The following is a 15,917-nucleotide window of genomic DNA, read 5'->3' as shown; positions in this document are numbered from 1 at the left end:
GTTATCATAAAAGAAGACGTAGCCCTGTGAATGTTCTCCCTGATGTGCACTGCAGTGTGATTTATGTTTCGTTCTTTTACAACACAACACACAGGCATGGAGACTAGTGGGGAGTTTGATGACTTCATCAAAATTAAGCACAAGGCATAACTCTTCTCTAACATACTTTATTCCCCAAACATTTTTGCCTTCGCTTTTAGAAAATACCAACAATAAATAGCTCATGTTATATGGTTCCTCTTCACCTGCACACTTAATCAAAGATATTGAAATATTAATAGACACATTGTTTTTTTTCTCCAGTATTTCACCTGTGAATCATATTTGTTATTTCAGAAAGTACTATACGTGGAGAACTGCCTGAAGTTGATGCAAAACATTAACAGTTTTATCTGAGAATCATGACATACAGAGATTCTGAGAGCTGCATGTCTGAAGTGGCTCGACACATTGTTAATAGATGACTAATTAACATGGTTCACAACGTCATATCTTAATGCAGCCTTTGATTTATGGACTGATGTACAAGGACATATGGAACAGGAAGTTATTATTTATCTAGTGTCAGATGTCACCCATGATGGGGCCTTTTTTTTTATGGCATCAGCAGCTGGTTGATGTGATTGTAACCACATCAACAGCTGCCATCAGTGTGTTCAAGGCTTCTGCTGAACTGAGAAGTGGGCTGTTTGAATTGGAGATAAAAGATTAACTACCAAGGAAGAAAATGGGGATGCAGAAAAGAAAGAGCATGGCAGACAATAAGAAAGCAACTTGACGTCTATCCATGTAATGTAAGAAGTGCATGCACCCCCTGTTAAAACAATTAAACACATTCTCTCTTTCTTTGCCTCTCAAATACTGCTGAGTGCCTAAAAAGGAGGATGGCAGTCCTCACTGTGGCATAACAGCCAGAGGGAGGACTGCCTGCTCTTCCATGGAGGTGAGACTTTTCGTGAGGTTATTAAAGCTTTACATTCACCCCAGGAGACCCTCAGTGTCTCAGCTGGCTGGACGCTTCACTGACAGTCTTTACAGCTCTGCTGGTACAGTGTGACCACGGGGAAGGCAATAAATGCCTGAAGCGAAAGTGTGATAGTTGGCAGGTGGATGTATGTGCGAAGCAGGTTGGTGTGGCAGGCAGAGGATGTACCGCCGGGCTTTGACCTGGAGAGACTCAGTGTTTAAGTGTTTGTGTTCATTTACTCTTGCTACTAACAGGCTTTTGATACAGGCAGGGTAAAGTAGGCAAATATGCCTTTAGCCTTAGTTTGGAGTGAGAAAGACATTGGCAATATCAAACATGACACACTATATGTATTATGGGATTTTTAGGTCCCTGTTTTTGGAGCTTCACCCAAACTAGGAGCTAAAAGTGATCTCAACTTTTATACACTCACATACAAATCTCCTATATAGGAAACACAACATTATCAAGTATTTCTACTACTTGAATCAATGTCGTCAGAAATGGATAGCAAAAATATAAGTGACCAATACTCAGAAACACTGTCTTCTTTTACCAGCAATGTTGCAATAATTACATAACGATATTTTAAAGTGAAAATGTATCTTTTTATTGGTACCATACATTAATTATCAAGGGCAGAAACTAACCAAATCAAAAAATATATATCAAACAATGATTTTTCTACAGGGATTGGAAAAGGTACAAGTCACCATTCAAACTCATAACTGCTGCTGGAATCAACTGTAACGTAATGGAAATGTACAAAAACAAACAGAGCTTCAGCTGTATTCATCAGATACAGCATCGCTAACCAATAGGATGACTGAACTTAATGTTGAGCTGGCTTTAGAAGATGTTTGGATGATTGATGGTATCATTCGGTTGGTTATGGAAGAAACTGCACAAATGAAGGCAATTTAGACAAAACAAACAAATAAAAAGACATCAGTTTCAGCCAGTGATGAAAATATGAAATTCACAGATTAACTAAAATTCAGTGAGCACATTCACTTGACATCAAGTTGAAAGTTGCAGTACAGAAAATCGTGATGAATGTGAAGAATCACTTCCTGTATAGATGAAATACATTTGTGAATTTCTAAAATAAATACATTAAAAATAAATCAACTGAAAGTAAAATGATCACTCCATGGTGCCATTGTACCCCCGGAGGTCTTGTAATTTAATTTACACAAGTTTTAAAAAAAAGAGGGATGAGGAAAGAGCAGGTGGGAAGGAAGAGGGGACGGGTTCATGAGTGTTTTTTCTCCTTTTTCCTATTTTTGTTTCTTTACATTAGATCGGGATGGCTTTAGGTAAATCTAAGTAAGAATACATTTTATTACAGTCAGACAGAACTTTGCTACTACCTTAAATATACAAGCACAAATACACAAATCTCCAAAAAGGAACGAAAAAGGCAAAATAAAAACATCCACACTAAATTATTTCTCTTTTATAAACATAAAAGATAAAAACCATATATTTTAGAGAGGGGAGGGATAAAAGTCCTGTGTTGCTCCTTGGTCTGTAGCTTTTCAGTATCGGTAGAAAATAAAAAAGTAACAATTGAAATGAAGGCGTTTAATACAAATTAAAAAACATTCTAGGGAAATATATACTGTATAAAAACTCTTAAAATGTGTAACTGTGTGTATGTGCAAGTGTTGTATATGCTCTGTTTGAAAGACCGCATCCATTGTAGTCTAATCAGAGATGGCTCTGGCACTAGGGGACTCCTTCAATCATTATGCTTATTTGTGTGTATATGTATCCATGTGTGTGAGATGTTTCCCTAGTGCCACATTTCAGCTCTCCTACTAGAGTGTGAATTTCAATGGTTTTATTAACGGACTCTAAATTCTGATCTGTCTGCTTCAGCAAAGCCACAAATAAGATCAGACTGCCTCCTTTCACTCCTCGCACACTTCACAAACACACACACGTGCACGCACATATACTCTATTAACAAACATTATGAGTGACTTGTGCATCAACAGAGCAGACCAGAATTGAGAGCCATAGGTGGACAAGTGGTCCCTAAGCAACTCGCCACCATCTCGAAGCCCCGATGCCACCGCCGCCACCCCCTCCAGCCCGGCCCTACATGTGAACTTCAGTATGGATATTTTAGTGTGCACAGTTCTCCCCTGGATCAAATCCCTGCGCCTCTTCGATCATGTTTACCTGGTCACCGTCCAAAGGGAACACTAGTGAGAACAGAGGGACATCTGAGTGTGAGATGAGGAAGAAGAGAGACGGAGATGGGACACAGTGCCTAAATATGGGGGAAATCACAGCAATCGCTCAATGACATTGTCTGAGACATGCTGAGCCCCCTTGAACCAACTGTGTGTAATGAATCTGAGCTCTATAGTGATGTCTGGGTTGGTGAGCAGGCGATGGGACTGTTGATGTTGCACTCGTGGCTGTCGAATCGTGGTGGGGGTCTGAGGAGTGGCAGAGAGGGGTTTGTGTTGAGGTTGCGGGGCTCTGGGCTCTACTGCGATGCCTGCGAGGTGGGGTTGTCGCTCTTGCTCTCCTGGCTGGAGGGGGCCTTGTTGTTCCAGGGCGAGTTGGAGCCCAGCGCCGGAGAGTTGTTGAAGCTGTCCTCGTCGTCGATGCCATTGGCCGCGTCAAACTGCGTGTTCTCCAGCCGTGTGATCAGACGCTCGTCTTCATCACCAAACTCCCCTCCCATCAGTGTGGGCTCTCCCACCACCATCACATCCTGCAGAGACGCAAAGTAGAAGATTTGCAATCAACGTATTGGATCTCGAATATACACTTTAATTAACATGAATACATTTGGAATTATATAGTTTATCGCCTGAATTGCAGAGTCCAACAGGATAATATCACCATAATAATTAAGTGTGATTTATACAGGGTTTTCAAACTCAAAATTGCTTCCAAGTCAAGAAATATACAAGTGAAAACATAGGCTTGGATAACGACTAATTGCAAATGACTCCCACGACAGGTCTGGAACACAGTACAACAAATTGTGTTCTTACCCAAGAGAAAATAATAAGAAAATGAAATAAAAGAAAATGGGCAAATGCTGCAAGTTCTCCTAAATCTCCTTACAAGCCACTTAAGAACTGTTTGTAGGATTGGTTCTTGCATGAGGCCCATCGTATCAGTGGGGACTGGAGGAATGTAACAGTTGTCCCTTCAAAGATAAGGTCAACTGATCTCTTCTTGTGTACACATGAATGTACTTGTGTAAAGTTCACAAGCCCATCCCCACCACCAAGCCCGTTGGTACAGTCATTAGCAGCGTGTCTGCTGATGGCATTGTGACATGTAAAGTTACCTCAATGCAGCGATGCAGATTACCTATGCACATAGTGTTAATGTTTGAGGTGTAATAGCAGATAGCTGACACTAGACAGCAGCGATGTACTCACTGGAACTTGGCTGGACAGAGGGAATCCACTGCCTGGGCTCTTCTTTTTGTTGTTGTTGTTGTTATTAGTTCCTCCTCCTCCGCTGATGGTGCTGCCACCTGACATCTTACGCTTCCGCCTTTTGTTTGGTGCTTGTCTTGATGGCTCAGCTGCAGAGAAGGGATGAAGAGGGTGTTACAGATACATGGTTTATGTGTTGGTGTGTGCATCTAGGCATGTCGTTCACTTACCTGGTGGTGCCACCATTCTCTGCCATTTCTGAAAGAGGCAGGTCTTGAGGCAGTCTCTGGGGCTGAGGCTGTACGTCTTGTGTCTGGACATCAGCTCTTGCATGGGCTCGAGAATCACACACAGCTGGAGGAGGGAACAAACACAGAGGAAACAGGTTGAAGATCACACAGTGATAAGATTATTAGAGATGCTCCCAGTAGATCAAGCACCATCATTATCAGCTAATGTTTAGTCTTTGGACTTGAATTTCTCAAATTGGAAAAAAACCTGGTCATAATATTGTGAAAGCAAACAAAGAAACATGACTTGCGTGAGACCAGTTTTACAGCTACCAACATGAGATTGGGAATTTTGCAATGTCTGTAAAGAAGAACACTGAACCTGCAGGTCTAGTCCAACCTGTGCAGCCTTCTGTGTAAGTTGGTGCAACACAAAATACACTCAAGACCCCAATCAGCATCACTCTGCTGTGCAAATACTCTCAACAGTGTAACTCTTCACTACCTCAACAATAAAAAGGTAGGGCTGTACCAAATAGTTTGAAGCTTCCTTCATAACGTTGACATTAAACGTGTAAATCAACATTTGAATGCTGGAAGCTTAATTCTTTTCTCTTTTTTTCTCCATGTCTATTTATTCTGTTTAAACCTGTTTAGACTACACAAATACTAGTATAAAACCAGTTGCGGCTGCACAGGACCAATTTTCGAATTGTGTGATGGTTCAATCCATATTTGTTGGCATTCTAAAGACAATATTTTCACTGGGTCAAAAATCTGTGTGCGTATTGCAGGCATGCGACAAATATTAACACAGCGGCCTATCAGCAATCTAACTATTAACTATTTATATCTAACTATTACATTTATATAACCATAATGACAATAAATCTATTTCAGGCCTGACACTATAATAACTATTATGATGTTACAAGAAAATGATCTGCATTCGCTTTATCAAGACATCCTAACTTTCACAACAATGACTGAAGAAAGACATAGAACAATATTTGGAAGCATGATCCCAAAAAAGTGCAGTGCCAGTTATTTACTCAAGGATCATGTATTTTTTCACCATGGTGTCATAAAATGGGACAACAGACATTTAGGATTCTTAACAGAAGCTTTGAATGTAAAAAAAATTATTTGGTTCAGCCCTTCAAGCAAACAATATTTGGATGTACTGGAGCATCATAAGCATGATCCATGGAAACACTGATAAACCAGACCGACTTGAGACAAATAACCACAGTAAACAGCTCGCATTTTCATTACAGTTATATTTATGTTGTGTAATTATTGTTCATTTTTAACTCAGGTGCATCTATAATTTGGAAGTCTGCTAGGTTTGTTTTCACAGATTTTAACTGGAGTAAAATCAAGAAACATTTTGCCTTTAAATGTGTGTGCTTCACTTACTCGGAGGTAGTTAAGAGTGGAGTTTGACAGGCCACATCTTGTTATGTTTTTGGACAGCTGGTCCAGCATCTGTGGGTCCTGGGCCTGTAGAATACATAGGGGACAGCTTACAAAGCTGACACTCACACACATCATTAGATACATCAGCAAACTGTATGTAGACATCCCCACTCCCCACTGTATCTACTCACATGCATGGCCAGTATACTGCGGGGGATGAGTTCACGGTGTTGTCTGATGCTGAAGTGCCACGTCTTTATCCTCATCATGTCGTCAAACATGAACTCCAGGTACAAGCGCCCTTCTACACACACCTACAGCAGTTCAGAGGACTACGGTCAGTATATAATAGATGAACTCTGTCTAACCTATGCAGAGACAGTTAAAAGCTGCACTGCTTCCCCTAGATGCAAAACAAACATAACATTTAAAGACTATGGTTGTAAGTTGGTATGATCACATTTCTAAAAAAAAAAGAAGGCTTTCAAACAAGTAGATTACGAACTGGCGAACTTTTGCACGAAAGTTGTTTCAAAGTTTTTGTAAAAGTGCATTTATTGCTTCTGTTTAGGAGTTGCAAGCTAAAAAGTTTCTACATCTTAACCATTTGCAAGTGACACAATAACAGCAAGAGACACAAACCTGTGTGAACATGGGCTTGCCATTCTGGGTGACCATGGTGCATTGATCACAGTCAAGGGAGACAAAGTTATTGTGGAAGGACTCCTTGGGATGTTTCAGGACATAGTAGAGCTCGGTGGCACCTCCCTCAAATATACTTCTGAAGTACCTTGGAATCAACGTCCGGCCAATTGCTTCAGAGATGGAGGAAAAACACAAGGAGCAGGAGAGTAAGTTATAGGATGTAGTCCATTTGTAATTGGATTTTGGATGAAAGATGCGGTATATGTATGTAAATAGAAAGGTGTTATGTTCCAGCGCCTGTGTTTCTTACTGTAACGTTTGGGTCCATCTTCCAGACAGAAAGTAATGGTCAACATGGCATCATCTTCGAAGAACTCTGTAGTAAATGCATCCCACCACAGGTTATCACACTCCTACAGGATGCAGAGGGGAGACAAAATCAGTGACCAACACAAATTTATGAATAGGTACTTAGTGTTTTAGTGTGGGCGCAAACAAACCTCTGTCCAGTTCTGTAGCCGTTTGTTGAGTTCAAATATTCTGTAGTCTGTCTGGTTGCCATATGGTGTGTGCCTCCTGTTTCGTCATGGAAAGACAGAAGGAAGAGAAAAGCAGGACAGAGGTCAGAGAAGAGTTAGCTTGCATTATGAAAAACATAAGTGAACTATAAACTAGTTCGTCCTGATCAATCATGTTAATCCTCTCACAGCTTCCATATTTTGAGAACTGTTTCACTACGTAGTTTAGCCCCCGTAGATAGGGCTGCCCCGGACCAAAGATTTTAGTCGACTAGTCGTCGCATTTTGTGTCATCGGAGATTGCTTTGGTTAGGAACTGGACTGGCCCTTTTATAATAAAAATGCCGGTCTGTGATCTGTCCACAATCCGCTGGCTGCCGCCTGTCGGTCCGCGGTCTCTTGTCAATTTCTTTGGTTAGTTTTCTCTGCAGTGCTTTCGCAGTCGTGCTGTCATCATCGCACAGCAACAAGTGGCATCTCTTCATATTAATTAGCATCGGCAGCATGACAGACAGAGATGCATTTACATCCTGCAAGAGCAGCTCGGTGAGAGTGATCATAGGCTTCAGCACCGACACGATGTCCTCCGCTGGAGGAATTTGTTTTGTTTTATTTTTTTTCTGCGACTAACCGACTTTATGAAAACTTGGTCGACTGAGACTCTTTGCATCGACTTATGTTTGGCCGACTATTAGGGGGCAGCCCTACTCGCCGAAGACTAAATACAAATTCTCTTTTGAAGAGCGAGGTCAGAGCACAACTTCCCACAACCTTATCTTTGCTTGTGTTATTATCGCCATTTTCACACCAGTTAGAGATAATGGGAAACAATGCACTCTTACCCTATTCCGGGCTCCAGGTATGTGGGAGGATACATTGGGGTGGGACTGGAGAAACATGAGACACAGAGATTATTAAATTTAGCTATAGTACTGATATGACCTCCTTCAGGAGCTTGTCTGTCTTTATGACTCTGGGATGCAAGCCAAACATGGCACAAATTGGATGATACAAGGAGACAGTAAATAACAACACTTCTCAGATAAACACAGTCACCAACTGTAACTGATTTCCTGACTGCAAGACAAGCTTTGATGCACAGCACGCACTCCTGCAAAGATATACCCTCTAACCTCATTGAGTCACACCAGTCAAAATCAGTTTTAGCATTAAACATTAGCCAGCTGGTTGACAGTTCTCACTTTAGTCATTGTGATTTAACAGGCTGCACCTGGGTTTTAACTCAGGTTCTAATTGGTAAAACATGGCAGCATAACATAACATTTCAAACAAACTATCCACTGAAACCAGTTTCTTGGTAAATGTGCAGCTCCTGAAATGTAATGTGCATCTGAACATCTTGAGTCCTCAGGAAGTTTGTGCACCTCATGAATACATACAAGCAGTCACTGCCATTCAAATTCACAATGCAGTGCTGCGAGCGATCGCCAGCATCTAAAACTACTTTCTACAGTTTGCTGATTGGCCAGACTACCACTGCCAAGTTGAACCAATTACCAGTGGATGTTTTTCAGGCTAAAGTATTGTTGAGGAAATTAAACTCTAGGCTATGTAAACACGCCATGCAATAACACAAGCACCTGTCGAAAGGCTGGAACTGTGAACTCCTCGCCCAGAGCAGACACACAAGACACAGAAAGCACAGACATAAAACTCACCCCACGTCTCTGTCCAGCATGGTGCCGGGATGGAAAGGGGGAAAAGTGCTACCGTTGGGAGGCTCCTTGGGGGAGTACAGCTTGAATGACTTGGAGGAACAGCCTGGAGGAGAGGTGAGGGAAAAACAAAAAAAAAGGAATATTAATGTCTTATTTCATATTTATATTATAGATTACTGATGGTGTGACAGATAAATTAGATGAAACATGATTGTGTGTCATATCTGGTAATAAATGCTGTATTTATGAATGAAATATAGGGATTTATATTGCAAACCTTTAAACACATTGCGGTGTAAATAAGAGGCCTAAATTATAGGATCAGGACATAAATGAGATTAAGGTACTACATCCATGGAACTTTTAATGATAGTTTTTCACTTTTGGAGCAACACTTGCAAGACGACTGTATCATGTGAGTGTGAATGGCCAGTATGGCCCAGTTTCAGTTGGCTGCCCTCATTCACAGGTCATCCCCAGCAATACACCAATCTTGTTTCATAAAGACACGAAACAACAACATGAGGAGGAGGGAGGCTCTTGAAAACAAAGTGCTCCTACTACGGGAAATGGTGCCCTCCATCTATTCTACATAAATAACTATAAGATATGACAAACACAAACAGACCAATACTGACTTGAGTGTATTCACACCCACATATTAAAAAAATAACTGCTCCAACCCTTGTTCTACTCTAATTGCCCAGCTCTCCTATAAAGGCCATCCAGGCGTGCCGGCCTTTAGGTCACGACCCCTGCCGTCACCATGGTGAAGCCCCGCCTCATTAATGTCTCTTTCTTGTCTCTGCATATTAAACGTATCTTTGACACTGTGTGTGTGTGTGTGTGTGTGTGTGTGTGTGTGTGTGTGTGTGTGTGTGTGTGTGTTTGAAAGAGATATATATACAGCCACAGACAGAAAATGGAATGAATATAGGATGTTTTAACAAGGGAAACTCTGGATTTCAGAAGACACTGTTGATGTGAAATATATATTTCTACTATATTGTAAGGCAATTAAGAGTAAAACAGCCTTTTCTCTGTGAGAAGAGGTTAAAAAAGCAAAAAGTTAGTAGAGGTAAATAAACAGCAATATTTTCTATAAAAAGGAGGATCACCGCTCTTCAAAACAAGATTTTACCATCTACATGGCCAAAAAAAGGCCAGAACCTCCATCAATTTACAACCGTGGATCACTTTGTGTAAAAACAAGTTGTTTACTGTGTAAGCCGGCACTGCTGCTATGCTATGGACTGGATGTACCACCAGAGGAAAACAAATGGGTTTGACAAATAAATAAATAATCGATGGTTATGTGTCCATTAGTTGTTGAGAGCTCCATTAGCTCCTCTCCTGTTAGCGGTTAATGACAGGCAGTCACAATCACATCAGCTGGACTCCACTTCCTCCACTGGGAATCATGTTCCTCTCTCCCTCACAAGTAGACACAGTACACCATATACACATTATATATTATGCACACATCCTCCCGGCTTGAAGTGATGCTGAGCCCATCTCGGAACAAATCACAAATGTTGAGCAACACGGGATTTCATTTGAACTCCAAACACAAACCTCCATTCATCAATACAAAGTCTCCTCTAAATAAGAGTAACCTGTCGTGCTTTTGGAGCCCTGCCACAATGATTGCTAAGGGGGACATAGCGTTAGTCTATCCGAGCGGTGTATTGGCAAAAGCTATGTTATAAGGTTACTAAACCATCTCCCTACGTTAGCAAACTTTTTTTCTCATTCTCATTATTATTATTTTTTACAAAAAAAACCGACAAGAATCAGATTTATTTCTTTAAATTAGCAGCAGCTCTTTTCAACATGTGTCACTTCTTGTTCATAACTTTAACAGTCGGAGCACATTTGACGTGGAGTTGTCTGGTTACAAAGGCAATTAGAGACAGCAAGCGCAGAATGCTAACACTTAGCCGTTAGCCAGGCTAAAACGTTACACAGGTTACATCTAGACTGGAGTGAACTTCGTTGCATAATGCAAACCAGTACTCGTGTTAATAAGCCAGCCATGTGTACTGAGACTAAACACGACCAATAACCTCGACATCGACAAACAACAAAACGCTGACTGTATACAACACTGCCCCGTAGGCCCGCACGTCAAGCTAACGTAAGCTAGCCACAAAACAGTTGGTAAGCAGTTAGCTGGTGTTAGCCGTATTGCTAACGCCTTAGCGTTAAATCCCTTTTCAACGAGAAAGCACCGAAATAAGTGGAGAAATCACAATCACGGCAGCTCGTAAACCACACTGAATCGCTCAGGCGGCCGGACATTGTGGTCGAAGTGTGTGTTTGCGAAAAGAGGACCTTTACCTGAGCAGAAGTCCAATAAAAAAAATGATGTTTACAGATCCGTGATGATAGACCGTGTGTACGCTCCGTGCGTAAAAACGGATAGGCCCGCTGGACGGCGGTTGGCTGGACGCAACGTACCGACACAATACGTCCCTCTGAATCGGATAAATGAAAGATATCCTCAAACCGCGAGAATGAGACGGAATAACGCCTAAATTGCGGGAGTCTGTCGGTTATGTTTTGTCCCGCATGAGGCCTTGTTAGTGGGCTGAAGCCTGCTGTGGGTTTACATACAGACCCAGATGAGCCCTTTGTTCACGGGAGGACATGAACAATAGCTGTAGGCCCTCCTCCCCCTCTCCCTCCGCAATGCATTTGCTCCTCTATCCTCTGCCCAGCACCGCCAGCCGCCCTCTCCCCCTACTCCTCCCCCTCCTCCCCCCCACTAATGCACAACTGCACATGAAGGTTGTCTGGTAAGCATTTTTTTTTTCTTCCTTCCTCCTCCCCAGATCCCATCCCTTCCCCGTAACTGACACAGATGAGAATTGGCCTAATGCAGCCGAGTGGAAGTGTGTGTGGAAATAAACATCAGGCTGTCTTGCAAAGTGGTTTTCATGTTAGCCTAATTAGTGCACATCAGCTTGCTGCAAACAAGTGAACTGAGTCAGTGACAGCCAATACTCTGGACATATGCATTGCATGCAAGGTGAAGCCTGTACACAGCTGAGCCTGATCAGTCAAAAAGTAGATTAAGATCTAACAAATTAACTTTAATTTGTGGATAACAGACTTGGGTTGCTTACTGTAATTGTGTCTTGAGTTTGCAGACCAGTCAATTTATTACAGGGAATATCTCTCTGTGGCATACACACATAAACACACACACACACACGCACACACACGCACACACACACACACACACACACACACACACACACACACACACACACACACACACACACACGAAGCACTAAGCCAAAAGGAGAATCCCATAGGCCTCTAAATCTGCTTAAATCGCCTCAAATTATAATCAGATATTCAGATCAGAGCCAGCGAGGACTCACTCATATGGCCAAGGTTGGGATATAAAAAGAACAAGTCGTATTAGGTCAGTCGTTTTTTCATATATTTAGTTCATATCATAATATTTGCTAATTTGATATCAATTATTTATACCTAAATAGTGACTAGGACTCCTAACATTTTTGACAGGTGACATTAAAATATCCCCCCCCCCCTTTCAAACCAGTGCTTTCCCCCACCTTAGTTATTTAGGGACGTTGCAGCCACCAGGATGTGGTTCTGATTAATACACTGCCCATGTACACAGGGAGTGAAAACACAATGTTTCATCAATGATTTATTCACAAATGAGGCTGCACTTGGGAGCTCCTTTGTGGAAACAGTTACCAGGATATCACAGAGGCTGCTGTACAGAACACGGGTGCTGATGGACAATGTAACTCCAACATAGTTTAACATTATTTTGGTTCAGGTTAAATCATTTTCAAGGGGCACATTAAAAAAAACGTGACCCAAAGAAACATATTTGGGTGTATACATATTTTTATGTATGTTTTATCTTGATATTTATTCCACTTTGGTCATGTGGAGATTTGTGACCTGGGACAATTCTTTAAAATATATCTTATAGATGAGGCCCCCCTTATATTAATTTGAGTTTGCAAGGTGCACTTCAAGGATCAGTTCCACAAGGTGTTACAGCAGACAAATTGTTTTGAGCACAATATATTGGACTTTATTGCAAAGGTGCACATTGAATTTCCAGTTGCTCGCAATATTTTTTTTTTTTACGGAAATAAAAGCTCATAATTCAAAAGTATTACCAAAATGAAGATAATAATAATACTGTTACATTTAAGTAAATACTTCAGCTGTATTAACACACAATATTCATCATTCATGTAATAATTTAGTCCATCAGTCAAACATCTATTTCCACCCCTGTTATGTCACTCCTATATCGGTCAAAGTCCAGTGACATACTCCTCTCCGCTCTTTAATTATGCATCTTGTAATTGAGCCATTTTCTCCATCATCTCTGATATTGTGACATATCTGAGACATTAAAGCCAGACGTAAAGATTTTGAATTCTATGTTTACTTATCTTGCTGTGTCTGATCAACTGCACTTTTTTTAAAAACTTTTTCTTAACAGAGGGTGTCACTTCATTCTGACATATTTGCCGGTTTGGCCAAGCAATGTCTGAACATGAGTCCCTAACATTTGTAAAATGGATGCGCCGACTCAACTGCAGACCTGTTTGCAGACTCTTATGTGAGAAGAAGTCTTGAGTATGGTGGAGTGCAGTGACTCCCAGAAGCAGACATCTAGAGGATAAGCTGCTCTAAGGCCTATGTCTCACCCGAGCAGCAACAAAGATGCTTGGTTGAGTTTATGTATATTGGTTTGACCATGGTAAGCTTGTGACATGAGCACTTCACAGCTCGCAAGGCTCCTGTCAGTCTTCTGGCACCATCTTTGTGTGTCTAGGGGGAGGTGTAGTCAGTACTAGCTTAGAGTATCTGTTGTGAGTGACTTGTGCGGATTTGCCTATCTCACATTCGCTGGCCCCTGTAGCCATGGCAACACAAGCAGTCAATGCTGTCACAACCGGAGCGGAGCTAAGAACCGTCCATGGAAATGGACACACAAGGGTTAATCCTGTGTGTGTGCATGTGTCTCCAAAGCTCGCCCATTGAAATGGTACATGACGGGGTTAATCCTCACCGCATGTGTGTGTGGGGTAGATGGAGAAGAGGTGGGGGTGGGAGGTGTGTCGGGATAAGGCTTGAAGGGCTTACACACACCGTCTCTTTTGCTCTCAGGCATAGGGCAGGCCTTATCTTCAACCAGCACCCCAAACCAGCAAGTCACACACACACACACACACACACACACACACACACACACACACACACACACACACACACACACACACACACACACACACACACACACACACACACACCTGCCTAACCTTCACTTCACCAGCTAGCCTCATTCTCCAACTTGCAGTCACATATTCACACCTAAAGCCACAAATCCATGTACAATGAGTGATTAAAGCTTGGAGTGTGCTGCGGCTGAATACAGACTCCCTAAAGTGCCCGGTGGGATGTTTTCACTAAGCGTACACTCAAACCAACAAGTGCAACTTGTTTAATTCACCTTTGTCAAAAAAGTTTTGTTTGTTTAAAGAGAATGGAGCCAAACGCATTTCTCTGAAAATGCTAAAAATCAAGAGATCCATCGAGAACAACAATAAGACATTTCTTCTGTTTTGCTTCGTTTTTGTTGCTGAATCAGCTGTGAATAAGGCAACAATGGAAAGGTCAGAGAGAGAGAGAGAGAGAGAGAGAGAGACTTACCTCCCTCAGTTTCAAGCTGTTCTGACATCGCCATTTTGTCAGCCACAAATGCACTTTCACAGCTACATACTGATCTAACTCAAAGACTTGGTCTCTGTTTTCATGCCTCTCCCTCTCTCTGATATCTCCCATGTCCAGACTGTCAGGCTCAGGGGCACAAGGAGGAGGGGGGGGATGCCTACACAGTGTGTGTGTGTGTGTGTGTGTGTGCGCGCGCTTCGTGCACGCGGGTATCAACGAGTGTGTGCGTGTGCACTCATGTACGTGTGTGCAAATGTGTGCAGCCTGCCACTTCCACTCACTAGTCAACAGGAAACTGAGCGGCACACACATCTGCCAGAGTTCTGATAACAACCGTCCCAGTCACCCTCCCTTCAGCACGCCTCAAACACTGATCTGGAGACTGTCTCGTGTTGCTCTGAGCGCAGACAGAACCCACGCTGAACTCATCGCAGCTCAAAGAGGTGATTTGACTTTTAACGAGTGTGACCACGTTATATTTTTTCACCCTTCGTTTTTAACAGGAATACAAACCAAACCACTCCTGTTGTTTTCATATATTACACTACATTTATTTCCCTGGCATTTTACCACTTCATAGTATTAACGTCAGACATGCTGTAAACACATCCACAGCACAGACAGTCCCATCCCTTTCTATTGGAGCTAATTAAATGTCTCTTGGTCTCTTTTCAGTGGTCAGCATCTGCCAGGTTTTATACACCTGGCAGCTAAGGCATCTTTACTCCCTTACTGCATCAGATGGAGGGACAGAGATCTATGTGTTGGATTCAGCTCCGCTAAAAGATCCAAAGGACAAGCTGCCACTTTTTTTTGGAGGAATGAGCCAGCTTTAGATCAAACAGCCTGTGAGCCACAGACACGTATCTGCACTTGTATTTACTCCCATAATACTTATGCTTCGGCTCCACTACATTTCAAAGACAACATTGGAGGCTACTTTTAAACTCAACTGCATGTATCTGACATCTTCTACTGATTCAGGTTTTGCATGTAAATATATATCCATCCATCCATTTTCTACCGCTTATCCTGTATTTAGGGTCACGGGGGGGCTGGAGCCGATCCCAGCTGTCATTGGGCGAAGGCAGGGTACACCCTGGACAGGACGCCAGTCTATCACAGGGCCAACATGTAGAGACAAACTAGCAGTCACGCTCACATTCACACCTACGGTCAATTTAGAGTCACCAATTAACCTATCCCCATCCTGCATGTCTTTGGACTGTGGGAGGAAGCCGGAGAACCCGGAGAGAACCCACGCTTACACAGGGAGAACATGCAAACTCCACACAGAAGGAACC

The 15,917-nt window shown here is 42.2% G+C and overlaps 1 protein-coding gene across 2 annotated transcripts; it reads right to left on the bottom strand.

The window, feature by feature from the left end:
* Positions 1-1,553: 1,553 nt before the first annotated feature.
* ldb1b (LIM-domain binding 1b) lies at positions 1,554-14,731 on the bottom strand. 2 transcript variants are annotated; one of them, XM_084005600.1, is made up of 11 exons: positions 14,593-14,731; positions 8,875-8,977; positions 8,038-8,082; positions 7,178-7,253; positions 6,988-7,090; positions 6,675-6,847; positions 6,224-6,346; positions 6,033-6,116; positions 4,614-4,737; positions 4,384-4,532; positions 1,554-3,701 (listed from the first exon to the last, which is right to left on the bottom strand). In XM_084005600.1, exons 1-11 carry the CDS (start codon positions 14,624-14,626, stop codon positions 3,471-3,473), a joined length of 1,245 nt encoding a protein of 414 aa, XP_083861726.1. In that variant the 5' UTR covers positions 14,627-14,731; the 3' UTR covers positions 1,554-3,470. The 2 variants fall into 2 exon arrangements, with proteins under 2 accessions (XP_083861726.1, XP_083861727.1); XM_084005601.1 differs by lacking the exon at positions 14,593-14,731 and adding an exon at positions 11,215-11,481.
* Between the last annotated feature and the right edge of the window lie 1,186 nt (positions 14,732-15,917).

The sequence above is a fragment of the Eutrigla gurnardus genome (assembly GCF_963514095.1).
Source record: "Eutrigla gurnardus genome assembly, chromosome: 3".
NCBI lineage: Eukaryota > Metazoa > Chordata > Actinopteri > Perciformes > Triglidae > Eutrigla > Eutrigla gurnardus.
This window is presented reverse-complemented; position numbering and strand designations above follow the sequence as displayed.